Raw genomic sequence first — 27,210 nt, 5'->3', positions numbered from 1 at the left:
AGCATTCTACAGTATCGTTTATATAGTTATATATATATATATAATTGTTTTTATCATTAATAATATTATATACTACAAAATTCTTTATACGCTCCAACTAGTGGCAATTAAGTTGTTGTTGTTTTTTTATTATACGCATTAAAGTGTGAAAATTATATAATTTTAGTAATAGTATATAAATAAGTCAGTATGTGAAACAGCTTTGTGTAAAAAATTACATAAAAATGTTTAACAAAAAGCAATAATTATGGAAATTGATATATTATGTTGAGTTTCTTTATGTTTCAGTTTTCAGTTTAAAATTTAACTGTAGGCATTTTTTGCCAATCAATAAATATTAAAACGATCTTGAGAGAATGCAGTAGTAAACATTTGGGTTCCAATAAATTCTTTCAATTAAATATTTTGTTCCACTATTTATGGTTGTAATAAGTAGTAGCGTTTATTTTTATGCAGTTTTAGTAGTTTACTAAATTTTTATCAGTTAATTACAAATAATTTTACGCATTTAAAATAAGTTTAATTCTGCTTTTTTATTTACTTTTATTTAAAATTATAATCATTCCTTATTTTTAGTTGTAGGTGTATATTTTGTTTTTTTTTTTTTATTTGTATTTATTATATATAGTCGTATCTTTTCATATTTTTTTTATTATATTTTAATTATTTACCACCATCAACCTTCCCGTTTTATAGAACTGGGAGTTTCTGCCAGACCTTTCACTTTGAGGCGATCAGCAGTTTTCAAGAAGGCCGGCAATTGTTCTTGCGACACATTTACTTCGCCGGCATACATAAACTCCAATATAGCTTGCAGATGTATATATGAGACATCTTTTAAAATAATTATGGGATGTTTCGAGGGATTTTCCTGTTATAAAAAATGTTTAAATTAAATTTATTTATTTACTTTAATGAAAAAAATTGCAATTTTTTTACGTACCTCCAAAAGAGCTTTGAAATACGGGCTACATGCGGATAGCACCATTTTGTGCGCTTTGCAAGTTTGTCCTTCGCAGGCAAGGGTTACCTGAAATGATTATGCATGAATTATTGTAGAAAAAAGACATTACAATTTTAAAATACTAAAAATATATTTCTACACAAAAAGTGTCTAGCTGGTTGCTAGCTGTGAACCCATCATAAAATTCTTACGGTGCATCTCTTTCACCTTCTTTATGCACCCAGAGTAACCATTTGTATATAAATATTAAATATCTGTTATGTATGTATGTTTGTAACTGCAGACGATAATTTACACCTCTTTACTCATGTATATCATCAACAAAGCAGTCTTCTAGTTTTGAAAACCTTTAAAACAACAACAACAAAATCTATGTATAACTCATTAAATACTAAATGCAATTTAACAGCACAAGCAGCAATAACCGCTGATGGCGAAACTTCCAAGAAAGCAATGGATAATAAAGAAGCGAAAAGTGAAACTCATGGCTCAATGACACAACAAAATAGCCAAAGAGTTTTTTCGTTAAATCGAAAACAAATTACAGCCAAGGTAAGATTCTTGTAGCTTTACACTTTTTGTTTTTTATTCTCGCCGACATTCATATTTGACTAACCAATTTTAATGAAGATCACACTACTATATGAAAATGGTTTTAAAAGCAAGAACTAAGTTCCGGTAAGTTTTAAATCGTTTTCTAATCGTTTAATTCAATATTATAATGGAAGAAATTGGGTTTCGATAATTATTACTATTATAAGCCTTATTTCTGTGGCAAGTGGTCCAGGGATCTATATTTCTTAAAAACGTAGGTTTTCTCGTTTCATTTAAGCCCACGTGTCTATTTATAGACTGGATTAATATCTTTCCATAACCAGTACTTCAGCTGAAATAGGATTACTAAGCTGTCTTCAATCCATAATATAAAATTTGTTATTTCTTTTTTTATAGCTGGTTATCTGAGAAAACTAACGTAATAATGACCTATAAACCCAACATAACAACAAGGTTTTGTGGTTTTACCAAATAATAATTTCAGCTTTAAAGCGAAATTAAAAAAGTCAATAGCCGGGAACTTTATATCAGAAGGGTTGGCGCGACATATGTATTTCAAGAAGTTAGTTAACAAATATTGTTAGTTAAAGACAACCAGGCGACCATAAATCTGGATATGTCAGGGTTTCCCATAATTTGAAGAACTGAGTTAACCTCACTTTATATATTTTCATAATTGAACAGCTGGGAACTGAAGGATTGTTAGCAAATATAATTACTTAAACGTATTAATATTTATTCCGGCAACCTTAAATCAGTATATTTTGGGGTTTCGCATAATTCGAAGAACTGAGAACTTTGTAAATTTTTTTCAATGGTTAATAATTCAATAGCTGTGAAATGTATATTAAAGAAGTTTGTTGGCAAATAAGTTAGTTAGTTAAACGCATTAATAGTGAAAAGGGCTAAATCCGGATATTTCGGGGTTTCGCAGAATTCATAGAACTGACCTAAACTCACTTTATAATTTGTTTAAGCAAATAGACCGTTTTAGAAGCTACCAATTAGCTACTAAGATTTGTTATTGACTAAAAGGAACTACAGTGGAACTTCCAAAACTCGAACTTCTATAAGTCTATAAGATCTCCATAATTCGAACTTTTAAATTTGGCAATAGCGTTTAGAAATCAAATTTCATACAAATTTCCTTCCATAACTCAAATTTCTATAACTCGAAGTTCTCCATAACTTGAACTCTTGAATTAGCAATAGATGTCAAATTTCATACAAATTTCCTTCCATAAATCGAACTTTTCGACAAGTGCAAAATAAAAAATTTAAAATTTTACTATCGATGCAGATTTTTAAAAGAGTCTCTCTATATTGTAAGGAGGCGAACAAAACATATAAACAAAACACTAATGGATTGCATAAATCATATAACAAAGGCATGGGATACAGACGTCAAGAGCCAAACAACTGCAAAATACAACAAACCAAATTACAGAATTTATGTTTTAATGTATTTAAATAAAACTTTTTGCGAAGTAAATAACTAAAACTGTGGGTAAATCTATATTTTACAGCTTTTTGAAAAAATTTATGTTTTAATGAAAATTTCTATAACTCGAAGTTTTTTTGTGGATTATGGTGATTCGAGTTAGAGAAGTTCCACTGTATTTTTATTTTTTTTTTTTATTTTGTTAACTTTTCAAAAGAACTCTTACTACATATCTTCAAGCATTTAATTTTTAGCAATATTTTAAACAAATATTTCACTTTAAAATTCTATTAAAAATATAATTTGTGATTCTTTAAGTTACCGTAATTTAACAAAAAGAAAATAGCAAAATCTTGTGAAAACTACACACTCTTTACATTTTCAAATAATTGCAAACGTAATACTTACATCTGTAAAACTTTTCTCGTCCCTCAGGTGCCGGAACGAGGTCACCATATTCGTTTGGAAATCGTTCCATTTTAGGAAAAACTGTTGATCAGACGACATCATTAAAGCGGCTTTGTTTTTATTTACGAACGCAGACAGGAAAATTTATAATAATTATATCGTACAGCACAGCGCCCTTATGACGTTGCTCGGGGTCAGTTATAATAATCGGTGAATTTAAGTTGTAAGAGTTTCCAAAAGCGTTTATTTCTTTTTTTTTCAATTTATTGAAATTCTAATTGTTTTATTGCCAAAGCTGCAACTCTGCTTTGTGAAATATATAGTCCAATATGGGTCAAGAGACGACAACAAGAGTTATACAAAATCACACAGTGCCTTTACTCCAATACAAACAACTACTTCACACTCATGGGCGCTCCACAAAATCGCAATGCAAACTATTATACTGTGTATCGGAAGTTTTGTTGGTATTTTCAGTTGCTAGTCTTGTGCTGTTACTGTTGCTGATGCTGCTGCTGCTCCACCGTTTTCAGATTTAATTCGCGTTACACGTATTTAGTTGTTGGTTTTCGACAAATAGTGCTGTTGATCTTTTCAGAGTTTAAATATTATTATTTTTTTTTGTTTTTCGTTTCTTATTTTTCTTTCACTTTTGAGCGCGCAGAGAATTCGCAATAGTCGCACTCAAATACAAAATAATCAAATACGAAAACCAAATTGCTCTCACGTTGGCTTTTCTTTCGGACTATTGCTTGCATATGCTGGTGTACAGGGCACAGTTGTGATCAGATCTGCATGCCGTCGTATTGCGCGATCAGTAATTCAACTCACGAGAGCGTTTCCGCTACTTCTATTTGATTATTGTTGCTTTAATGTGGAAACGTTGGGAATTTCTGTAAATAATAAAAACAACAAATGTAAATTCACATATTTACACATGTATAAGTAATGATAAGTAAATTTCCCTTTGCTAAATGAAAATTTAAATTATAATACAAGGGTGTACAGCGAAGAGTTTTTAATTCATTGGAGAGAGCGCGGTGTAAATTTAGCGATTATTAACAAAGGGTTAAATGGCAGTAACTCTAAATGAAAAACACATTAAAACATTAAACAAAAAATAAAAAAAAACTAGAAAACAAAAATAAAAAAAAAACTAGAAAACAAAAATAAAAAAAAAACTAGAAAACAAAAATAAAAAAATTAAAATAAAATTAAAAAAAAAAATTTTAAATTAAATAAACAATTTTATTTAAAAAAAAATAGGAAATTAAAATTAAAAAAAAAAAAATTAAGTATAAAATAAATATACATATAAAAAGTGTGGAGAAACCGCAAAAATGTAATGGGTTTTAATCAGTAAATAAAATGTTTAGAGAAAATAGTAGAGAAGTTGCTACATAGCTGCATCGTAATGTATGTAAGAAATAAATTCCAAAACAAATACCCACATACGAAAATCAGTAAAATGCAAAAATTTTTCGCTCAAGGAAATCCACTTTTAGTTCAGGAAAAAGCTACATTCCGCACCACACTCAAAGTACTCATTTATAGTTAAAACTTCTGCTGTTTGTATCAGTGTGTGCTGTGCTCTTTTGACGCCAAATCTTCGGTGTAATAATAAATGCATATTTTTTTGCAAATAAAAAAATTTAAAAATTAAAAGCAAATAAAAAATGCATATTGCAAGCGCAGAACAACAATTAAATAGGTCGCCAATCAATTAGATTCTATAAGAAATTGAAAACACCATAGGGTAATCAGTACATACGGATGTGTATGTGAATGATGTGTTTATTAATTTTCGAGATCTTTCATGATTACACTAGTTGGAATACAGCAATGCACTTTGTGTCTCTACAACAACAACAGCAACTAATTTTTCCTAAAATATGTATTAGAAAGTTGGGTTAAGTTGTAAAGTACTCTGAAGTATTAGAACGGTTAAAAAATAGTATATTGAGCCAGGTAGGGCGGAAAACTGAATTTAATGAAAACAACTTGGATTTCCTAGCATAAGACATTGAGAAACCTTAGACAAATAAAATAAAAATTTTACTTTTTTCCAAAGATTTTCTAAAAATTCTTAAATATTATAAAGATTCAAAATAAAATAATTAAAAAAATTATATTTTTTATAAAAATTATATTATATAATTAAAAAGTACATATTTTTTATAATAATTATATTATATAATTAAAAAATATATATTTTTTTATAGAAATTATATTTTTTTAATACAAATAATATTTTTTTAATAAAAAAATTAAATTTTTCATTTAACGAAAAAGTATCATTTTAATAAAAAAAATGAAATTTTTCTTTTTAACAAAAAAATGTCAAACGCTCACATATGCAAATATATGTAATTATTGAAAATGCAATTGCGCTAACCCCATGCATACAAAAGCAAGTAATATAAAATGTTGCTTCATACCACAAGTGCGCGACTGGAAGCTCCCACAAAACTTTAAAGACACACATAAGCTAAGCACACGTGCATACACAAATATCACTTTGTTGGCGCTCTTTAAAAACATCCGTATACATATATTACCGATGTGGAAATACATATTTACATATATACACGGTATACAGTATATGTGCAGGTATGAAAGCATTAAAAGTAAAAGGAGAAAAATAGCAAAGTAAAATGAGCCAAACGTAGTATGCAATAAGCAGTGGTGGAGAGCAAGCAAACGACGACAACGTTACCAATCCAAGCGAAAAAATACCTTTCACTTTTCAAGGCAATTTCTGCGCTGTTAACTACTTAGCTGTCCCACTGCACAACGCTGCACTGCATCATCTGCGTACAGATCGTCAACCGACATATAACTAACTGGTGATTCAGCGCGTTGGTAGAGACCAAAACATTGCCTCATACCAATAACGACAAACAAACACATGTGCAATGTAGGTTTTTATTACATACATATGTATGTACATGCATATGAGTATACCCGACAGTAAATTTAGACAAACAGCTTATTATTGTGTTGAGAACTGAATAAAAAAAACTGTGACATTACAGTTATCTGAAGGCTGGTTTTCAATTTTTATACTGTATAGTGAAACTATCAGCTATCGGCCGTCATATTATTTAAACTGTTTAACTTTAAAAAATTTTACTATACTAAAATCATTTACGAAATCATTCTCATAGAACTAGTGTTTTGTACAAACACAGTTATGTTTTACCACATGGTTTCAACGCAAAGGGTTTGCCATACAAATTCAGCACCCTCCCACCGCTATAATTTATACTTTACCAGTTGCATTGATCACTGCTGTTACGCCTGCGCACAGTTTCAGCGTTTTAATACGTGTGAAATGTGCCAATGTGTAGCAATGAAGAAAAAATAAAACAATTCAAAAACTAGGAGAAAGAGAGTGTAAAAAGTTAAAAAGCGAGCTAAATTTAGCTATGTGTTACTTTTCCATGAGCGTTTTATTTCACATTTTATTGTGCAATCGTAGCAGTTGTGTGTGTGTGTGTTTTTTTTTTTTTTTTCATTTCATTATCGTTCATGTTGTCTGGCTGCTCAGTAGAAATTCATCCAATGAGTTGTGTAAAAGCGCTAAGGCAGCATAAATAATGAGTTACTGTGCAGTCAAGTCAGTTACTATGTTTGTGTGACCAAAAAATAACTTGGCGACTTTTTCTTAACTTTATAATTTCATGAAAAAAATATGCGGAAATTAATATGTAAATATTACAGCTGCTTGTGTATAAATTTAATTTATAAAATAAAAATAACTAGTTTTAGGTATTTGTTCACATTACATTTAACATTCAAATATGTAGAACTTTCATTCAAATCAAATAGAAAACAATGGCGTTGGTATAAAATATTTCCACGATAAATTCATAAATAATCTCATTGTCCACACCATTTATGAGAAGTTTTATTTTTAACGGTATTTAAAATTACTTTTATATCATTCAAATACTTAACTTGAATATTCTTTAAACATACCGACTATGAAATATTTCATTGCAGTTGGTTTATGTCTACAGAAAAATTAATAATACGCACTAGTTATAGTAAGAAGATACCATAAATGAATATAGAAAAGAAAATTTACAAAACGTTAACCACTATTACTAATTATATGTGGCAATTGGTAGAACGGGATTTTTTGAGAAAAGGTAACGAACGATCTTTTTCTCTAACCAATCTACATATTTTGCTCCCAACACAGAAAACGCATGCTAACTCACAACTATTGGATCTACAATACTTTCGTCTCAATGTGTATAAGCTGCTTTATATTAGTAATGTATTCACCGGCAGTTACTTGATTCGAGAGTTGTTTTCCGTCACTCACAGTTCTTTCGCAACTTTACTTTGACAACAACAGCACTTTAATGTTTTTGCTGCTAACACTTAATACTGTTGTTGTTGGTAAAAAGTTGCAACATTCAACCAAGCAGCGAAAAGCGAAGAATTCAACGAGTCGACATTAGAAAATAGCAAGAAACTTGTATATACTTTGGTTATTGCAAAAAGTTTAAAAAATTATTATGATTATTAATGATTCTTACAGCTGTGAATAACGTGTATAGTGGTTAGAAATATGTAAAATGTAGATGCAGAATAAAATAATGAAAAATTATTATTGAAAGACATAGACCCACATATTAACTGATATTGCCGATCTCTATTTGATCGAATGTACAATTTGGCATGACTTTTTATTTGGCGGGAACGATAGATTTATTCAGACATATATAATATACTGTTGTATTCTGCGAAACAAATACAAATTTGTTAATAAGGATTCATATCATTAAATATGAAATTCGTGCAACAGCTGGACAAATAATGTTGTAAGCCGCTTGACATTCAATGTGCTACTGATTAATATTCTGCGGAAACACTTTTAAAATTATTGATTAATTGACCCAAAGTAAGCATTTAGATTATCTAATTAGCGTACTTATTAATAAATTCAAATAAATTTAGAAACTTCAAAATTTCATATGACAGCTGGAACTGCATTTATGCATGGAATGTACGTGAATTAATATACATAGTAACCATCACAGCATTTTAAAAATTAACTACAGATTATCTTTGGACCTACAAACGAGCATAGACATTAACAATCAATACAATTTTGTCATACAACAAAAAAGAGGTATGCCATTAATCTAGTTAAGAGAAGATGAAAAATTCTTCTATTAATTAATGCCACAATTTATTATTTAGTACGCAAATCGATAAGGCAAATACGTGGTAGTAATACAAAAAAATAAAGAAAAAATATTGTGTAATAAATGCACTTCTTGTTTGCCGACATCTTTACAGGCCTGCCTGCATGCATTGCCTCTTGAGTTTACTATTGCACTTGCACAACCAATACCAGCCGTCAAATTTACCAAACCAAACAACGGCTTGAACATGGTCATCAGACGGCGAATAGCAATACGAACAAAAGTGCACACACACAGAAATACAAATAGTCACGGCAGCACAGTAGTTTAGTAGCAACAACTGAACAATAAAAACCCAACTTACATTTCTAGAAAAACCACTTTTTCATAGAAATTGTTTTTTAGGTCGCCTTGGACTCATTTTTCGTTTTTTCAACTACGCCACGCTCACTTCACTTCTTTGCTTATTGCTTCTTCGCAATTGTCTGGCTACTCTTTCTCTCTCAATTTCTTAGCAGCTCTTTGCTTTTACTTCAACAAATCCACTGCAGAGAACGTATAATATAGAGAAGGTTCATGGTGTGCCGATTGTCAAAGTGGTCCTCTTTTCGCAGGGGTACTCGCCAAGATGAGCGTGTTTCACCACAGAAAATTATTAGCGTGTTTCACCACAGGTTTAACATCAGCGCACTCGAAAATAGCAGAATTGAGCGGTTTCAGTGTTAAATGAGAAAAATTGTGTTAATTTGAATGTTAATAACTGTACGCTTACAGATTCGCTTATATACAGTGCGCAAACGACTCGCTATATAATTTCATTTACATTTAATATCAAAATACATACGTATATATGCAAAACTTTATGATTTATTCCAGAAAATGCTTTGAAGTATATAATGAAATAATTATTTTATATACTTATGTTAAAATATAATATAATTATATACTGCATACATATGAATATTTATTTTCTTTGGTTATTAAAAGTTTCGATAATATACCAAAAGAATAAAAGTTGGCGCATAATTTGTAATTATGTGTGCATGTAAACAAAATCGAAAGAACCATACGCATAATGTTTGTAAATTTGTTTACATGCATATGTGCGTAAATATGAGCCTCATGGTTTGTTGTAAAATCTTCGTTGCCACGGACAACGAATGGCCGCAAATTGTGATTTTTTGTTCTCAAGTCAAAGCAGTGTCGCACGTTCGAAGGGAAGGGGTCCAGGTCCCCAACTCATGTTATCGTTTGAATTTTTATGTCTTGATTCTTACAGAAATCAGTCGTAGTACATTGAAATATGGCATAATACATTGGTAGAATATTTAAATACATTTAATTATTTGTATTTGCTAATTGTAGGTCAATACTATACAATACATAATTAGCGCATTTATAATTAGGGAGGGATCACTTGAAACGCCTCTGTAAAGCTCGATGTGTCGAAGGTTTGATGGCCGCCTGCGCGACGTCAAAACGACACAACATTGCGTTGTTGGTAGAAAATCGGCTTGTCGTAAATATGTATGAATATGTATGAGCATGCAAACATATCGACATAAATTTTTGCGATCCTCAAATCAGAATTTTTGCTGAAAAATATTTTAAATCGACTCAAGGGCTATGTTGGCATTTTTGTACCTAGGTTTTTGCGATGTTGTAAATTTTCCTTCTGGAGGGAACATTAGAAAAATCTTCAATTTATGATTTTTGTCATCGTCGCGAAAAGCCGTTTGTAGACATGGCATGCGCAGGGAGGTGTGTATGGCGTTGTTTTTATGAATGAAGCAACTTTGCCAAGTGAATGTGCGCTTGCGTTCATGAATGAAAATGGTTTTGTTGTATGTACCACAAAATTTGGCTTCGTTGATTGGCTGCCATATTGACTTGTGATGCTGCTTATGCGTTTGAGGCGCTTGTTGTTTTTGTAGAAAATACTTTTGATTTTTTGTGATGGTGACAAACTTACGTGTACGCGTATGCGAATGTAAGTTTGTGTATGCATTACTTGTTCGTCAATGACATACAAACATATTTATGTAAATGCATATGTAACAATGTGTGCATATGACCTTCACTGATAAGTGATAACGAGACAATACGAATTTTGGAAGATGTCCATACATATGCATCTACATATGTATGTATGTACGTAAGCGCTTTTGTATATATCTAGGTATACACATGTATGTATATACAAGTCTCATATAATGAAATATGTAGTTAATTTTAGTATTGTAAGAAATGCATTTAATATAAAAATAAAAGCATTTTTTATGAAAGTAGGTATATTATTTTAAAACATTACATTCATATGTAGGTCCGCTTAAACATGCCGACAAATATGCCTCTGAAATCGCATAATTTATTTGAATTGAATAAATTTTGCAAGCAGTCATAAATAAATATCATATTAGCACATAAGATTGCATATAAATGTATCAATATATAAGCAAACGGGCTAACATTCCGATATAATAGAAATGTAAATCTCTGAGCATATTTTTCATTTAATGCTCAGCAATGTTAACGTGACGCTGTTAAAATTTCTCCTTCCGAGCTGGCTGAGGTGAAACACGCTCATCGTGTTTTGTTAGATTTTGACAATTCACACGCTGGTCCGCAATTGGACCTTCTCTATATTTAACGTTCTCTGTCCACTGTCGATCAACGATGACTTTACTCCATTTACACAAACACACGCATTTGAAGTCAAAACACACAAACATATTCACTTATATTAACGCGTGCACTGTCTCATTTTCCTGCTTACAAGAAACTTCTTTCGCAATTTCCTCACATTTCATCAGCGTGAACGTTTACAACTATCACCCACTAGTTTTTGATGCACTACATATACTTAATACCTATGAATTACAACTGCATAAACTTACGTATAATTTTAATTGCACAAAGCACACAGTATCTTTCTATTCACAATATTTTGCTTTCCTTTGTTACTCACTAAATTTCATGTATGCATACATGGTCATTTCGTCATTCATTCTTGCTTTCACCGCACCGCTGTTTCCTAAGCTTACCTCTTTTTCAATACTTTTTTATTAAGCACACGCTGCTCTGCTCCTTTCTCTAGTACCAGTAGCTGGCTTGCTTTTTCTTTCGTCTTTCACGGCGTTCAACATAGAAATGCACACCGCACAATTTCTTCTTCTTCCGTTACTTTTCTCCAAGATTTCGCTTCGGCTATCTATTTCTTTCTTTTCCTCTTTCACTTTCAACTTCTACTTTTTCGCTTCCTTTATTAAAAGAAAATTAATCTTTCAATTTTCAACTTATTATTTTTTATGCATTTATTTTTTACACGTTACGTTTTCCGTAGTGTACACGCAATTGTATTTGAAAAAATTCCGCTTGTTTTGCACTATTCGATGCAACCGATGAAAAACAATACTTCACTCAATCACCGCCTTTCAGTTTCAGCGAGAAAAACAAAATGAAAGTCGTTCTTCTTTCCTTTCGATTATTTACTTTACAGCGAGTTTACATTGAGAACAGTTCGACAGAGTTGCTAATCGGATTATCGTAAAATGTTGTGCAATAATACCATAAGTGACATTTGAATGTATAAAACCTATGTTTTTAGAATTAGAATACCAATTAAAACTAAGAATTAAAATACCTTTTATGTCATTATACATTAAATTATGTACTAAATATATTTACATGACAATTATATTAATAATTATTAAATATATTAGTATGCTTGAAAAGCTCTTTGTGTAATTGAATTTGCTATTTTCACAAGTTTAAGCTAATATTTCGTTTGATTAATATATTTTTTATATATTTGAAGTGTTTAATAATTTGAATTATAAAATTTTTAATTTTCATTATACTTTGAATAAAAATATTAAAACGAACAAACCCAATTAGCCAATAACTGTTCCCACATCTAATTTATTCCCTATACCAAAATCAAAAAGTCAACAGCTGTTTTGTGTTATGATTTTACTGCACCTATTTTCTTATTTGCACGTGAATTTATATATTTGTTGTTGTTTAAATCTTACTTGATAGTTCCCGCATTATGCTAATTAAGAATATATTTTAAAATGCTTTCGTTACGACGATCAATAAAATATACTTTACAAAGTTATATTAAGTACAATGTGCGGTTTTGTAGCAACAATTTTTGTCAACATACGGCTAACGTAAATGAAAATGATCATAATCTTTCCGTGCGTCAATCGGAATGGAAACTTGCACAAGAGCGGTATGCAAAGCATCCGCTAATTCTATATAGTAACAAACTAGAAGAGCAAATAGAATTTATGAGCCCTCAACAACTCCGCGCTTATAAACATAAAGAAGTCGTAAAGGAAAAACTTAAATTACGCTATTTACAAAACCAACCACAAACCATAAGTGAAACAAAACGAAGTGTTAATGGAAACGATGATAAAGAAAACAATTTCCCAATCAGTTGGATGGAAGATTATGAATTTTATGAGGGCAATGACAGCGGTACACACTCCCCTTTTGGTACAGCCGATAGTAGTATACAACCTTCAACCGTGCCTTGTAGTGGTTGTGGAGCGCATTTGCATTGTACCCGGACTAATTTGCCAGGCTAGTACATTTGTGTTGCTAAATATTAATATACGTAATTATAATATTACACTTTATCTAGGTTACATTCCGGCAGAGATATTTAAAGGTCGTTCGAATAAAGAGCTGCAAACAATAACATGTCAGCGCTGTCATTTTCTAAAGCATTATGATATCGCGTTAGATATTGAGATAAGTCCGGAATCATATGTCGAAACCATATCTCGGATTAGAGATGAATATGCTTTAGCAATAGTAATTGTGGATCTATTGGATTTCCCATGCTCCATATGGCCAGGTATAGGCGATGTGCTTGGTCACAAACGCCCAGTATTTGTAGTTGGCAATAAAGTGGACTTACTACCGCGAGATCACAATAATTACTTGGATCATGCTAAAAGTTGTTTGAAAGACCAAATGGTGCAGTGTGGATTCGACACGCTCAACATTAAACACATTAGCTTAATTTCTGCTAAAACGGGTTACGGAATTGAAGAACTCATAACGCAGCTTCATAAAATTTGGGGTTACAAGGGAAATGTTTATTTAGTTGGTTGCACGAATGTTGGAAAAAGTTCACTTTTCAATATACTTTTAAATTCTGATTACTGCCGACCGGAGGCAACAGATTTAGTGCGCAAAGCAACGACATGCCCTTGGCCAGGCACAACTCTACAAATGTTGAAGTTCCCTATACACCGGCCTTCCGATATAAGAATATATCAACGTTTCCGTCGTTTAACTTCTGAACGTTCACAGAAATACGCTGAGAATGCAATGCGCCGCCGAAAAGCACAAAAGACTGGTGACATTAACGCAGCTCGTCTTGTTGGTAAAATTGGCAGAACTTTTGTTAATAATGAAGAAACTGTGGACTCATTCGCCGTAACATCCGGTACACAACCAATAGTAACTTTGAATGAAAAGGATCCGCGATATCGTCAAGCGAAATGGTGTTATGACACACCGGGTGTAATGCATCCAGAACAGTTTACCGAGTTGCTTACAACGCAAGAATTGCAACAACTGACGCCACATGATATGATTACACCTAGAGCTATACGTCTGAAACCGGGTATGAGTCTCTTCCTAGCCGGGTTGGCTCGTTTGGATTTCATTGAATGTAAATATGTTGAAATTGACTGGGTAAAAGTAATTGTATACAGTTCGTTACACCTACCACTGGTGATTGCGCACACAGAGAAAGCTGAAGAAATGTATAACGAATACTTGGGAACGGAGATACTAGGATTACCGTACGGCGATGAGACACGTCTAGCACGTTGGCCAGGATTGAAAAGTTGCAATGAAGTTATACAACTTGTGGGCAAGTACGAGGACGCAATAAGCTCTGAAATAGTCTTATCGTCAGCTGGTTGGGTTGGACTGAGAGTACCTTATGCCAGTGATTGTACATTTAAAGCATGGACGCCAGAAGCGCGTGGAATTTATGTGCGTACACCACCATTGGTGCCATACGCAGAACGTTTAGTGGGTAAACGTATACGCAACTCCTTAGCATATAATCTAGGAAAACCATTTACATTTAAAAAATAAAAGAATCATACAAAACATGTCTTTGTTGTTTAAATTTGAATGTGCTGATTAACGAATCCCTCTATTGGCGACGATGCCAACATTGTAACTGTCTTGCATACTTATAGGCGTGTAAGGGTTAAAAAAATTATATGGTATTCTTTATATATATTTTTCGATTTATAAGATTTTATATATCCAATGTTTCTATATTTAATATAAATAATTTATTGATATTAAAAATTTATAAACTATATGTATTAAAAATCTGATTTATTTATATTAAACAGTGTAGTAAAATTTTTGATTTGATTACAACATTAGCTATGCAACCCTGTTATACGTTCTCTGCTTCAGCATTAAATTTGACATTTTAAAACTTCATTGGGTACATAAGGAGATAAAAATGACAACAAAGAAAATTGGAAGAATTGGAAAATTTTAAGAGAAATTTAAAGATTCGAAGTGTTTTTTATTAATTGTGCATAAATTAAATTGATTTGTGTTAGTTTATTATGGAACATTAGTTTCTATTTGAGAGGCTATCTTAAGTACTGTAAAACGTATGTAAAAAAATCTTTTAGTTGTTTAGCTCGTTCGGTACATAATCAAATTTATAATATAACTTGTATTTATATATGTGAAGTAATAAAGCGACGAAATGGAACAGAATTCTGCAGATCCATTCGCCTCAGAAAACAGTGGAACCGCACGCTTTGTGGAAAAACTAGTCGATAATGGCTTAGCGGGTAGCGGCGGTGCATGCAGCAGTAATAGTGCAAGCATAAACGCCACGCATGAATTTCAAACCATGAAACCGGGCTTAGGACAAAAGCCTGGCCAAATTACCGGAAGAACCGAAATACCGCATAGTGAACTTGTAAAGATGCTGTATTTTTTGGAAGGTGAACTACAGGCACGCGACGTTGTAATTGCTGCATTACGGAATGAGCGTGTCAAACAATATATAACGCAACTGCGTTCAAAACGTGTGCAACCAAATGATCCATACGCGGCCATTTTCCGTGATAAAATTGCGCTAGCCGGCAATATGATATCACGCGAATCCTCCACACAAGCGGCTCAAGCAGAAATGGAGGTGCGACAAATTATCGAACAACAAATGGAGCAACAATATCAAATGGTTAGCAAGCAACGCGCTACACATTTGCGTATGGTCAATATACTTACTGAATCTTTGGAGAACAATCAACGCATGTTACAGGAATTAGAAGAGGAAAAGCGTAAGCACGAACATGATACAGCGCAGGGTGATGACATTACCTACGGCTTAGAACTGGAGCGAACTAAACTGCGTCAGGAGTTGGAAGAAGAACGTGCGCAATTGAAAAAAATGGAAAAAGAAATGAAAAAGCTACAAGAAACTTTAGATTACGAACGCAATCGTCAAAAGCAAATTGTGCTATTACTCATAGCTGAACGTAAAAAGATACTTATGAAATACATTGAAGAGGGTTAGTTAGTAAAACTACTTTGAATTATTACAATAAAGTAATTTCATATATAATTTAAAATTTTAGGAAAGCGCTCCGAAGACTTGGCGCAAATACTAGCAGAGGAGAAGCAACGTTCCGACACCATTGCGGAGGGTCTCGAAGAGGAGAGTAAAAAGTCATTACGCATGGAAGAGGATATGGAAAAGCAAACTGCTGCATTCGAGAATGAGCGAAAAACTCTCAAATTAACCGCTGCTAAGGAAGAGACGCGGTAATTAGTTTGACAAAACAATCAAAACTATAAAATATATAAACTATAATAATAAATAAATATTACAGAGTTAAAGAGCTCGAACAAGAGGTAGCATTGCTACGTGCTGAGAATGAGGCTTTAAAGAAATCACAGCAGATTTTACAACAAAGTGTGGCGGCTGGTGTGAGCGGTACACTTGTTGGCGGTGCCAAAGCTAGAACACTTAGTGGTGAGCGTGCAAACTAAGCATACAAATTATAGCATATTTACATAATTTTAATTGAAGAATTATTTTTATTTCAAGCGGAAAAATTTTGCTAAACTCTTCTAACATTATTTATTAAAGTCAAACCAAGTTACCCTCTTCTAACCCAATTTATAAAGGTGACTTTATTTGTTAGTATTTTATCAATTAATAAAAAATCGCAGCATTTTTTTCACTAACAATTTTGAAGGTAACGCACTGACTTACAACTTTTATGTTCGCTCATCATCATTATTAACCAGATTATACTGTTGTTTGTTTTGTTAGTTATCAGTAAGTTTTGTTGCACCACATGCTTCATTTGCATCGATATTACGCTACTTATTTGTTGTGTTACGAGTATATTTGTATAACTAATGTGTAAGTTTGTAAACCCAAATTAAACAATTTCTATTTACAGATGATGCATGTGCCACACCCATGGTAAATATTGCGAAAATCGTGCAACCAACAGCGACTGTAACGAGTGTACCCGTTTCTGGTCCAACAACCGGCATTGCACGTGCGCCCGGACAGACATTGCGTAGCGGTGTAGGCAACGCCATGCCCGCTCTAGCCGTAGCACAATCGGTGGCAACTGCCATACCACTGCAAACAGTAGCATTAGCCAATACGGGCAATATAACCGGTGATAGCACAACAACTGTTGCTGCTGCCATATCAGCGGCAATTACCTCAACAGCAAGTAATCTAACAACCGGTACTGTAGTTGGTGCTGGTGGCTCAATTGTGGGTGCGGGTGCACCACCATCACCCTCGCCCGTGAAAATGCAGCCAACCGCAACTATACAGCGTGCACCCGGCGGTAAATATGCTGCATTAGCTGCTGCCGCGGCCGCATCGCACTCGCTGGATCAGGCAGCGACGGCGCCACATCCAGTGCCAATTGCAGTACCACCCGTTACAGTGCCACCGGCTGGCGCACGTGGTGCACCACCACCTATACCACCCAATAAACCCATTGTACCGCCAAAACGTGAACCATCGCTGTCGCGTTTAAGTTCGATTGCTGTGGCCAGTGCTGTCGCCGGCACAGTTGGTGTAAATGCAGCCAATTCAGTTGGTGTCGCAAACGCTACACCCAATACAAAATTAAATTAGATACGCTAAAACCTCCAACACAGTATATGTTTCCATATAAAAAAAAAAAAACTTAATAGGAACGTGAAAAATTACAAGATTTACATATAAAATCGATATGCAATTACAAAAAAACACTAATACACAATGCACATGTTTTATGCATGCGCGTACGCGTAAGTTGGCTTAGAAACTCATTTTTGCGTTACGTTGAAAATTAGTTTAAAATTTAAAATTTAAGAATTCACATTATACCTCGGTTCTTAGTTGAGCATAACCAGTACACATTACCATATGCTTGGTTTAAATGTTTAAAGCTTACAATTAGGATTTACGCTAAATATTCCGCAGCTTGTGAAATTCATGTAATTTTTTTAACATATTTGCTAAGTTGCTTATACAAGTCCGTATAAAAAAAGTTAATTCCTTTAACGATATATGCTTCCTGCAGCTATAATATTTGGTTAGTAATGTTCCTAGCTGGAATGTATTTTTTTTATTTAAACTCAAATAATCGCAAAATTATTTTGTTCAAGTAATTTTCGTAATAAATTATTTGCAAAGTTTTATCTATTTTATACCTATGATTCTGCTTTTATATAAAATATTTATACATTTAACAAAAACAAACAAATCTCTACACTGTAGTCCCTACTATACGCTAACATAAAAACAAAATCGAAACGTAATCATGGCCATATATACATAGTTGTATAATTAATAATCACTAAAACTTATATGCGTTACTAATAACAGTTATACAAAAAAAAAACTTCAAAATTCTAGTATTATATATAAACATACAAAATATAAATATTAATTTTGAGAAAGAAAAAAAAAACTGACAGAAAGTAGTACACGCTCGATTTGACGAGTGAAAAAGAAAACAAAACAAAAAAGCAAAAAATTAAAGGCAGCAAAAGAAATTGTTAATGAGGCAATGCGTCAGTCAATGCGCAAAAGTATTACATACATTCATTAGATTACACGTAATTACAAAGCAACTAAGGAAAATATGTGGCGTCACAAGCCAGCAAAAAATGGATTACGGTATTGCGAATTAAACGCAACTATTGTGTGGAAATTAAAATAAACATAATTATGTTAAGCTTAATAGGTGTGTAACGTTATATGCCTTTTTGTTGTAATTTCCTATAGTTTGCATACAAATATAAAGAGTGTTTTATGTAAATTGATTTTTTTTTAATGATAAGTAGTTCTACGCCCTTACTTTAAGTTTACTTGATTAAATGGTAGCATACTCGCCCGATATTAATTTAGTTTTGTATTAAGAATTTACAAAAGTTAAACAGTTGGAAAGTATATTGCCCAACAATTTGTCTGCTTATTTTGATATACAAGCGTATATGACTTGATAAGAATGCAATATTATACCACTTGACTTTATCCTACCTACATTTTTATGTATTTATAATTATTAAGACATATTTAACTGTAAACCTTACTATATACACGTATAGTAATGATGACAGCCGACTAAGAAACCACAATCAGAAACAACTTATTATTTTTAAATGTCTAAAAGCGGCGTGTAAACAATTTGTATTTAAGGTTTAAATTTTAAACAATAAATATTGAATGATAAATAGTGCATTCAACCCATAACGGTGTTTTCAATTATAATAGCGCGTGATAGATTGCGTGCACAGGCCAAACGTAGTAAATTTATGATTTCTTCAATATTCTCAATACGATAGTCCTTGAGTATGTTGATGGGTTCCTAAAAAAAAAAAAAAATATTGTTTTAAAATAATTTAAATTTTTCAATTTTCATACAACAACTTACATCCGGATACTTTTCCAGACGTTTCTTCTTTTTATCTATTAAAGGTACCAACTCGGTTTCCAAGTGGTGGAGTATGGCGCAAGTTTCTTTCGAGAGTATTTTTGGATCCTTCGATTCGAGTAGTGGTATGGAATCAATAAGTAGTGAAGGCCAAAAGCTGCAAATACATTTTAAAACGTGAAAAGTTGTAATAATACACATGAAAATCTCAAATTTTACTTACTATTCTGGCGTAATCTTTGACTCTAGCAGATTGACTAGCAACTCGGCTGCTGGCAAAAAATCTCTTTTGCGATAGAATTGATAGAAATCAAAATATTTCACTAAAAATACTAAACGTGGTGATATGAACATTTTTGCGTCAATATTTGCAATCACATCGGGGCAAAGCATATCACCGGTTTTGGAGTAGTGCTGTAAGCAAGGTTTGATACATAGTATAACAAAGTCAAAGTAATAAAAGCGAATTACATACGTTCAATAGAAAATCAGCAATCGATGTAACATAGAGTGTGTCTTTCGATCGTATAGCCCATTCCAAAGCGTTACCATAACGTTGCTCGTTAAGTGATTTCTTCGATTGAATTTTACAAATTTCTTGCTCTGTAAAAGAAATATTAAATTTATACAAATGAAAACAAAAATATAAGAAAAATGTTACCAGCTTCGAAAAATCGTTTCTTTTGTGCGATGCCGATGATTTTCAATGCTTGCCGCTCCGTGCGGAAAGGTATTTTCGTAAGCAGCAACGCCAAGGCGGCTTGACCTACATATACGAAAAATTGAAATAAAAATAAAATGAAATGTTAATAAAAATAAAATATTAATAAAAACAATATTTGCATTTTGAATATTACATACAAAAATGTAAATTGTCTAAATACGTTGTATAACATACCCTCTTGGCCACAGTGATCAAGATAGTCCATGCCTAATTGCCATAAAGCGTTGCGTGTCATTAGCGAACTTCCAAAGTCATACAGCAAAGAGTCACGCAATTTTATGCATTCACTAAATATAAAATATTTTAAAATTTAAAATTATTATATTTTATTTTATATCATTTTATATTATTATAATGCAATTTTATATGGTATATGCTTACTTGACTTGGTTTTCGCCCACTATCTGCAACTGTCCACAATTGTAGAGCAAGTCAGTGAGATGCGTAACGAACCACTGGTTATCAGCCATCAACTGTATGGCGTGTATGACTTGATGCATATCGTTTTCCATAAGGCTGAGTATAACACGATCTAATTGTTTCATTTGCAATTCATTACTGTTGTGCCCTTTGAGACGCGCCCAACGCGACAGCCATGTGTTGGCGGCATTACCCAATTCAAAATGCTTGCAAGCATTATTTGTATAGCATAGATAACCGGGAAAGAATTCATACCAATATTCGGTATCTTGTATCTGTGCATTCCACATTTGTGTATCACCTGTCACTAACTGTATTAATTCTTCTAGGTTTGGCTCAATGGCGAGAATATTTGCAGATATTTTACGTTCGGTGTCAGTGAGCCAATACTGCCATTGTGAACGGAATTTTTGTATTGAAGTGGCACCGTGCATCTACAACAAATAAAATTGGTATTATATTTATTTGCAGTTATTTATGCAAAGGGTACTTACATTATATGTGGGCATGGTTTTCAAGATTTGATCTGTCAGTTTAAAGTGTGCCGTTTCAGCTTGTGGATGAAGATGTAGCAAAGCACGTGCCACATCTACTTGCCCCTGCATTATGAGGCCTTTAAGTGCTGGCCAATAATCATCATTGTCACTTGCTTCTCGACCTAATAGTAGAAGATCAGTAGCCATACGTTCTGCAGCGGGAAAATGAAAACGTATCCAGTCGAGCAGTTGTGGTACTACCGCATTGGCTGGTGTTGGATCCAGAAATAATATTTCACTTAGATGCCACACACATTCAATGGAATAAAATATTGAAATGTATTGTTGATATTTAGCTTGTGCGTCGGCATCTTCTGCTTCTTCTGCACTGGCCATTGCATCTTGCAATTTTTCAAGACATGCTCGTATAATACTGCGATAAGTACGAGATATTTTGACATATTCTGCTTTTGAACCGCGCCTTTTAAGTTCTTGTAGCGCCACAAATGTGGAATTCGCTTCGGCCACAAGACTACGTAGTATGGGATCATCAAAGACAAACTCCGGTTGTAGCATATGTATCAATACCTCATCCTTACCAGCAAATTCAGTTGGAGCATCTCTCGTATTACTGGTAATTGGCCGAAATGCAGATAAGGCAATTTTACTGCCCGATACAAATTGAGCAGTAAGCGTGTTGGCATACCGACTGCACAATGGGTCGACTATAGCCTAATTATAACAGATGTGAAATTATTTTAAGTTACCGTATTGGAAATAGTATTCAAAATAACTTACAAATACGGCTGGCTGATCTTCCTGCATTTTTCCAGATATTTGTTTACTCTGTTATTTTTCTCGTTGCCGGACAAATGTAGACACATTTCGCGCCCGTACTTTTGACAGTTGAAAAATAAAAGAGTTACCATATTATGCGCAATATGAGACCGTGAAATGTCTTTATTAATTTAATAAGGGATTGCAATTGTTATGAATAATAGTAGAATCTAAATTATAATAAGCATAAAAAATTAAAATGCGGAAGAGTTATATATGCATTCATATTTTACGATACAGATTACTAAATCGGTTTAATTTTATAAGTAATGCATTTTTCTTTAGTCCGCCTTCGTTGACATATAAATCACAAATTTTTGAATGACCAATAAATAAATTATATTTTTTCAGCTCTAAATATTTAAAATACATACCATTCCACTACTCATATATAGCATATTCTGTTTTAAGTACTTTTACTATTAATAAATATAAGTGAAACAACTTTATATCAATGATTTATGTACAAAAATTGTTAATACATTTATTATACTTTTTGATTTCAATAAATATAGTCATCAAATCTACATCAGCTCTTATACGATATATGTATATATAAGAGATGTAGTAAAAAGAAATCCATTATTTTTCATTTACAGTTGAACTTTCCTAACTCAAATCAACATAATCTACAAAAAACTTTTAAGATAGAGAGACTTCCGAGCTTAGGAAGGTAATTTGACTTCTATTGCCAATTCAAGAGTTCTAGTTATGGTGAACTTTGAGTTATGGAAGTTCAATCGTTTTTGAAAGTTTTATTTAACATAAACCAAAACTGTTCGCATCTGAAAGAGGAAAAATTAACGGATTTCTTTCAACTTTACATATTACCTAAATGAATCACAACTTTTTGGTGTTGGAAGTATTTCTTGTATCATTAGATACATTTGAATGGAATTGTTTGGCGCAACCCATCGCAATTAGCCTCTTTGGAATTGAGGAGTATGGCGCGCCCATGAACCTAACTATTAAATCGTCATCATGATTTACAACCTTGACATCCATCGAATGATTGAGAATTAGTGCATTTAAGGTACGAATACCATCCTCACGCAAATCAGCAGATGCCTCATGATTTTGCATAATATCTGCCAGTCGACATAGCACTGCCTGAAAAGGAAAATGCTCCGTAGACCGGTCACAGTATGCCAATTGCTGTAGGCAGACATTTTGATAATTGCCATAATCGACATAAAATACTTTGAACACTTTACCAGAATCGTCAAAATTCATAATCTTAGCGCGATACCAAAGCCCATCTTCATATTGGGCACGAACCAAGTCATACAACATCGGTGGTTTAGTCAAATGCATACTTTGCGGTACATCATCGTCATTCCATATGAGAGGCTCCATTATATTTTCTGGGTCATTTATTTGCGCGTACAGATACTCAATTTGTCCAACATGGGTAACTGTAATATTTATCATAAGACCGGCAGTATAACGAGTCACTGGCGTATAATCATCAATTATAGTTCCCGCTGGTATACTATCCTTAGTCCATCCCTCTGGTTGCAATGGGGTGTGTTCTTGCCGACAATTGGCGCCCTTAAAACAAGCACCAATTCTCGGATCATAAAAACGGCAAAGACGTTTTTCATCTTTTGGATTGTAGCCTAAAACCGCTTTCATTGCGTTGGTTGTATTGAGCGGTTCTTCAGCCAACATTTCCATCTCATCTTTTGTCAAACCATTTCGAAGATCATTGCCTTCGGCAAATATTGGATTATTGTTTAAAGCACATAAAGGTATAGCTTCATCATTGTCATCGATGGTAAAATCTGCAGTGATTTTAAATGGATTCGTGTTTACTATTTTTTCAACACACTCTTTACTATTCGTTGTAGCATATGAAGATGACGTTGGTGAATTTGTTGATACCTCTTTAAAGAGTTCCAGGTCCAGGGTACACTCTCTATCCTGTTTAGATTTTATGATAAAGGTGCTGCTGTCGTATTCTAATTCCTGTAAACAGGTTTGTAACTCTTCATGTGGTACATTCTTTCGACCATTTATACCCGCAAATTTACATAAAATTGCTTGTGCCGGTATATTTTGTATTTCTTTTGGTAAACGATAGGTCACGTCTGAGTCGGTTATTGTGGATGTTTCACCAAAGTCCAGTAGTAAAATTTGTTGTTTGTTTTCGCTTGATTTTATACGTTTAGCTCGTAGTATGGTATTGTCAAGCACTATACCAAAAACTTCGTTTTGCGGTGGAATTCCAGTATATTGTTTGAGATGGATCATACTTTTTAAATTTGCAATTTGTTCAAATTCGGTAGATTCTGCATCACATATATAAAAAAGCAAATAATCCAAGTCTAGTATATAAGTGACAGAGGCTTTTACCAAACTGCCAACGGTATATTTAGAAATATCTTTTTTTGAACATTCCAAATAGGACAGGTCCAAGTCTGAATTGTCGTTTTCTTCAGCTGGTAGTATGGAAATATTGTTATAGTCGTAGCTAAGTTGTTTATTCCACTTTGTGGTACGTTGTTGTTCCTCGTTCATGTTCAGCTTTGCGTTGAAAGGTGTTTTCTGCTCACATAAATCCAACTCATCAAACAAAGTACGTGCCGATTTTTTATCCAGATCATTTATTAGTAAATGAAAATTAAATTTACGCGCAACATCAAGCATGTTTGAAAGAATTGTGAACAATTTGTCATAGGCCACCAAAGCGATTGTATTCCGTTCATCTAGCGCTTTCTTGTTTTTACTAATTTTTTCATACACTTTATCAATTTTAAGCAGATACTTAGTAATATTCTTCTGAACATGCTCCAACTCTTCAGTGTGCATTTCGTATAATTGTTGTAAATCCTCCAGCATTTTGCAAATCTTGCACTTGTTGAAAACCATTGTATAGAGAAGTAGAGAAACTCCAAAAACCCACCTCCAGAAACTACTTTTGACATTTAAGCCAAGATGGCCGCCTATGTTGAGCTAATTCATATTCCCCAAATAGGGTTTCACATAATCAAAAATTTGTGTATTATTGTTTATTACCATTCGAATTTTTGGTAGTATTATGTTATTATTTAGTATTACGAAATTAAATTATATTAATTCTGATAGTGATGAATACCCAACATAATTATTTGTAATGCGGTATGGTACGAAAAGTTGGCAGTAATTTAAATAGTATTTTAATTTAATTATTTTAAAGTATTTATAGACATAATTGGGAATGGAAAATACAATTTATACATAAGTAAATATGCATGTGTATATTTTTATTGTAAATACAAATCGATTTTATGCGCTTTCATCAATGAATAAACATGAGAGAGATCATGCAGTTATTAAAATAACACTTCTTATAATAATGATATAAATTTGTTACATTATCAATTTTATGTATTTGTCTATATTTATACCTAAGACAGACATATGGTTTTCATACTATTACATGTACTACAATAAAAGCTCTAGAAACCATGAACCAGCATAGTAACATGTAGTATATTGTATTAATTTTACATTCATCAGCTGATACAAATAAATTCAAGCAAATTGTAATTATGAATAACAGGCAAAATTTATCCTGACTTAGTTATAACTTCAAGCAATCTTAAAATATTATTGTTCAATATAATTATTACATATTACATATTATTACAAACATATTACATATTTTTCACATTTTTTTTCAAATTTTGTTTTTTGATATCAATTAATTTTGAATTTAATTTATTTTCTACATGTCAAAATGTCAAAAAACATATGATTGTGGCAGAAGAGCTTAAAGCTTTCGGTGTGTTCCATGCAATCCATTGTAGTACATTTCACAACACCACAAAATTTCAATGGTTTCTAGAACTCTATTGTAGTACGGAACACCATTTGCTTTCAAACAAAATTCGGAAAACCGGTGATACACATATGGTTTCTGAAGCATACTACAATGTACACTACATGTCTGTCTCAGGTATTAGACAATACATTAGACCTATATACGAAGTTAAGGTTTTTTTTTTCAAATTGTGTAAATATTTGTCCCTTTTAAACAGCTAACGCTAAATCATATAAATCAAAAAAATTTACACTATATTTACAAATGAGTACAATACATTATATATTACCTATATTAAATTAAATTCTGTTCATTGTGCCCTTTTCCATAAATAATACGGATGTACTGCCTTTTTATAACTTGTTCGTTTTATTCTTTTGCTACCCTATTCCAATAAAGCTTTAATTATGAAAAGCAAAAACAACAACTAGAGAAACTGTCAAATAACTTACATGGTTGCTCAATTCTTGCTACCAAATTTCTGTGGTGAATAATTATGCCACCACATTCGATAAAATGAAGCCCAAATAAATGCTTTCATTATTCTTAAACTTGGAAGTAAAAACGACTACTGTAATATTCAGTGTAAAGAGGAACCCTTTTTATATCGATAAAATAATGAATGCTTTCAAGTAATCTGTATTTTTTTTACAACTTTTCATTAAATTTCGCAAAAATTGTACAATGCAACCATTTTCCGGTAAAAGGTCGGCCATCTTGGACGCCCAAAGAAACCTACCCCCGAGGACTACTTGACAGTTCTCCATGAACGTCTCTCAGCTGTGGATTGTTTACGTTTTATCAGCTGATAGTTTCTCTACTTCTCTATACAATGTTGAAAACAACTCCCCGTGTCAACTAAATAAAATATTTGTAAACAAAAACAGATTGCACGTTTGTTTACAATTCGTTGCCACCTTTTTAAAATACTTTTTCTAAAATTTAGATAGTGATGACAATATAACTAATAATCATTCTGAAATAATTGATCAAAACATAAATTATCGTTCTTTAATGTAATTGTTACAAATTAAAACTTTTTTATTTTAATAAAGATTAAATTGGTCAGTATTTTGATTTCGATAATTTTGTGGAATTGTTGAAACAAGAAGGAAGATCATTATTGCGCTCAAATTTTGCAAATTTCTGATCTGCAGATCTTCTGTTTTTTGACAATTATTTATCGATTATTATTTTTAAAGGAGTCTCGAGTCAATTCACAAATCTAAAGTTCCGTTGGTACCAAATCACTTATACGATGGAACAGGAGCAAAAGAGATTATAGAGTGCAGACTGACTGTTTGACTATTAATATTATTTGTCGCCACCTACTTTATAAACTAAATCGTCTAACAGCTCCACCGATTTCTCCTACCTTCCAAAGTCGAGGAATAGCTCGATAAGCCTCGCGAAACTTGAATGGCCTTTCATGTCTTGGTCTGAATATG

General features: G+C 32.6%; 5 protein-coding genes across 10 annotated transcripts; 2 read left to right on the top strand and 3 right to left on the bottom strand.

Annotated features, from left to right (window-relative positions):
- Window positions 1-514: 514 nt before the first annotated feature.
- On the bottom strand, window positions 515-12,020 carry LOC105213987 (longitudinals lacking protein-like). Of its 5 annotated transcripts, none has more exons than XM_011187122.3 (5): window positions 11,863-12,020; window positions 11,575-11,790; window positions 3,369-4,261; window positions 944-1,030; window positions 515-871 (listed from the first exon to the last, which is right to left on the bottom strand). In XM_011187122.3, exons 3-5 carry the CDS (start codon window positions 3,468-3,470, stop codon window positions 677-679), a joined length of 384 nt encoding a protein of 127 aa, XP_011185424.1. In that variant the 5' UTR covers window positions 3,471-4,261; window positions 11,575-11,790; window positions 11,863-12,020; the 3' UTR covers window positions 515-676. The 5 variants fall into 5 exon arrangements, with proteins under 5 accessions (XP_011185424.1, XP_011185423.1, XP_028897300.1 ...); XM_011187121.3 differs by having other exon boundaries at window positions 11,856-12,013; XM_029041467.2 differs by having other exon boundaries at window positions 11,575-12,000.
- Window positions 12,021-12,472: 452 nt separating this feature from the next.
- LOC105213986 (nitric oxide-associated protein 1) lies at window positions 12,473-14,676 on the top strand. The gene is made up of 2 exons (XM_011187119.3): window positions 12,473-13,123; window positions 13,185-14,676. Exons 1-2 carry the CDS (start codon window positions 12,607-12,609, stop codon window positions 14,657-14,659), a joined length of 1,992 nt encoding a protein of 663 aa, XP_011185421.2. The 5' UTR covers window positions 12,473-12,606; the 3' UTR covers window positions 14,660-14,676.
- Window positions 14,677-15,005: 329 nt separating this feature from the next.
- On the top strand, window positions 15,006-18,271 carry LOC105213985 (CTTNBP2 N-terminal-like protein). The gene is made up of 5 exons (XM_011187118.3): window positions 15,006-15,201; window positions 15,285-16,113; window positions 16,180-16,366; window positions 16,435-16,577; window positions 17,014-18,271. The coding sequence occupies exons 2-5, from the start codon at window positions 15,300-15,302 to the stop codon at window positions 17,712-17,714; spliced, it is 1,845 nt and encodes a 614-aa protein (XP_011185420.2). The 5' UTR covers window positions 15,006-15,201; window positions 15,285-15,299; the 3' UTR covers window positions 17,715-18,271.
- A 721-nt stretch (window positions 18,272-18,992) lies between these two features.
- Nup85_1 (nuclear pore complex protein Nup75) lies at window positions 18,993-22,054 on the bottom strand. The gene is made up of 9 exons (XM_011187117.3): window positions 21,919-22,054; window positions 21,139-21,852; window positions 20,606-21,078; window positions 20,399-20,511; window positions 20,162-20,266; window positions 19,976-20,103; window positions 19,724-19,914; window positions 19,501-19,657; window positions 18,993-19,434 (listed from the first exon to the last, which is right to left on the bottom strand). Exons 1-9 carry the CDS (start codon window positions 21,943-21,945, stop codon window positions 19,309-19,311), a joined length of 2,034 nt encoding a protein of 677 aa, XP_011185419.2. The 5' UTR covers window positions 21,946-22,054; the 3' UTR covers window positions 18,993-19,308.
- Window positions 22,055-22,433: 379 nt separating this feature from the next.
- On the bottom strand, window positions 22,434-26,727 carry LOC105213982 (uncharacterized). Of its 2 annotated transcripts, none has more exons than XM_054233931.1 (2): window positions 26,594-26,727; window positions 22,434-24,813 (listed from the first exon to the last, which is right to left on the bottom strand). In XM_054233931.1, exon 2 carries the CDS (start codon window positions 24,796-24,798, stop codon window positions 22,798-22,800), a length of 2,001 nt encoding a protein of 666 aa, XP_054089906.1. In that variant the 5' UTR covers window positions 24,799-24,813; window positions 26,594-26,727; the 3' UTR covers window positions 22,434-22,797. The 2 variants fall into 2 exon arrangements, with proteins under 2 accessions (XP_054089906.1, XP_011185418.2); XM_011187116.3 differs by lacking the exon at window positions 26,594-26,727 and having other exon boundaries at window positions 22,945-23,112; window positions 23,172-25,001.
- Between the last annotated feature and the right edge of the window lie 483 nt (window positions 26,728-27,210).

Source organism: Zeugodacus cucurbitae, chromosome 6, assembly GCF_028554725.1.
Source record: "Zeugodacus cucurbitae isolate PBARC_wt_2022May chromosome 6, idZeuCucr1.2, whole genome shotgun sequence".
NCBI lineage: Eukaryota > Metazoa > Arthropoda > Insecta > Diptera > Tephritidae > Zeugodacus > Zeugodacus cucurbitae.
Note: the sequence above shows the minus strand (reverse complement) of the source record. Positions and strands in the feature narration are given on the sequence as shown.

Bases quoted from the DNA above. Each gene is read 5' to 3' on its own strand.
- LOC105213982 (XM_054233931.1), bottom strand. From the start codon at position 24,798: ATGCTGGAGGATTTACAACAATTATACGAAATGCACACTGAAGAGTTG.
- LOC105213987 (XM_011187122.3), bottom strand. From the start codon at position 3,470: ATGATGTCGTCTGATCAACAGTTTTTCCTAAAATGGAACGATTTCCAA. The intron at 1,031-3,368 runs GTAAGTATTACG...TAATCATTTCAG, and splicing joins ACGAGAAAAGTTTTACAGAT to GTAACCCTTGCCTGCGAAGG. The intron at 872-943 runs GTACGTAAAAAA...TTTTTATAACAG, and splicing joins ATTTCAAAGCTCTTTTGGAG to GAAAATCCCTCGAAACATCC.
- Nup85_1 (XM_011187117.3), bottom strand. From the start codon at position 21,945: ATGCAGGAAGATCAGCCAGCCGTATTT. The intron at 21,853-21,918 runs GTAAGTTATTTT...TGTTATAATTAG, and splicing joins AAGATCAGCCAGCCGTATTT to GCTATAGTCGACCCATTGTG. The intron at 20,267-20,398 runs GTATGTTATACA...TCGTATATGTAG, and splicing joins TGATCACTGTGGCCAAGAGG to GTCAAGCCGCCTTGGCGTTG.
- LOC105213985 (XM_011187118.3), top strand. From the start codon at position 15,300: ATGGAACAGAATTCTGCAGATCCATTCGCCTCAGAAAACAGTGGAACC. The intron at 16,114-16,179 runs GTTAGTTAGTAA...TTAAAATTTTAG, and splicing joins TATGAAATACATTGAAGAGG to GAAAGCGCTCCGAAGACTTG. The intron at 16,367-16,434 runs GTAATTAGTTTG...TAAATATTACAG, and splicing joins GCTGCTAAGGAAGAGACGCG to AGTTAAAGAGCTCGAACAAG.
- LOC105213986 (XM_011187119.3), top strand. From the start codon at position 12,607: ATGCTTTCGTTACGACGATCAATAAAATATACTTTACAAAGTTATATT. The intron at 13,124-13,184 runs GCTAGTACATTT...CACTTTATCTAG, and splicing joins TACCCGGACTAATTTGCCAG to GTTACATTCCGGCAGAGATA.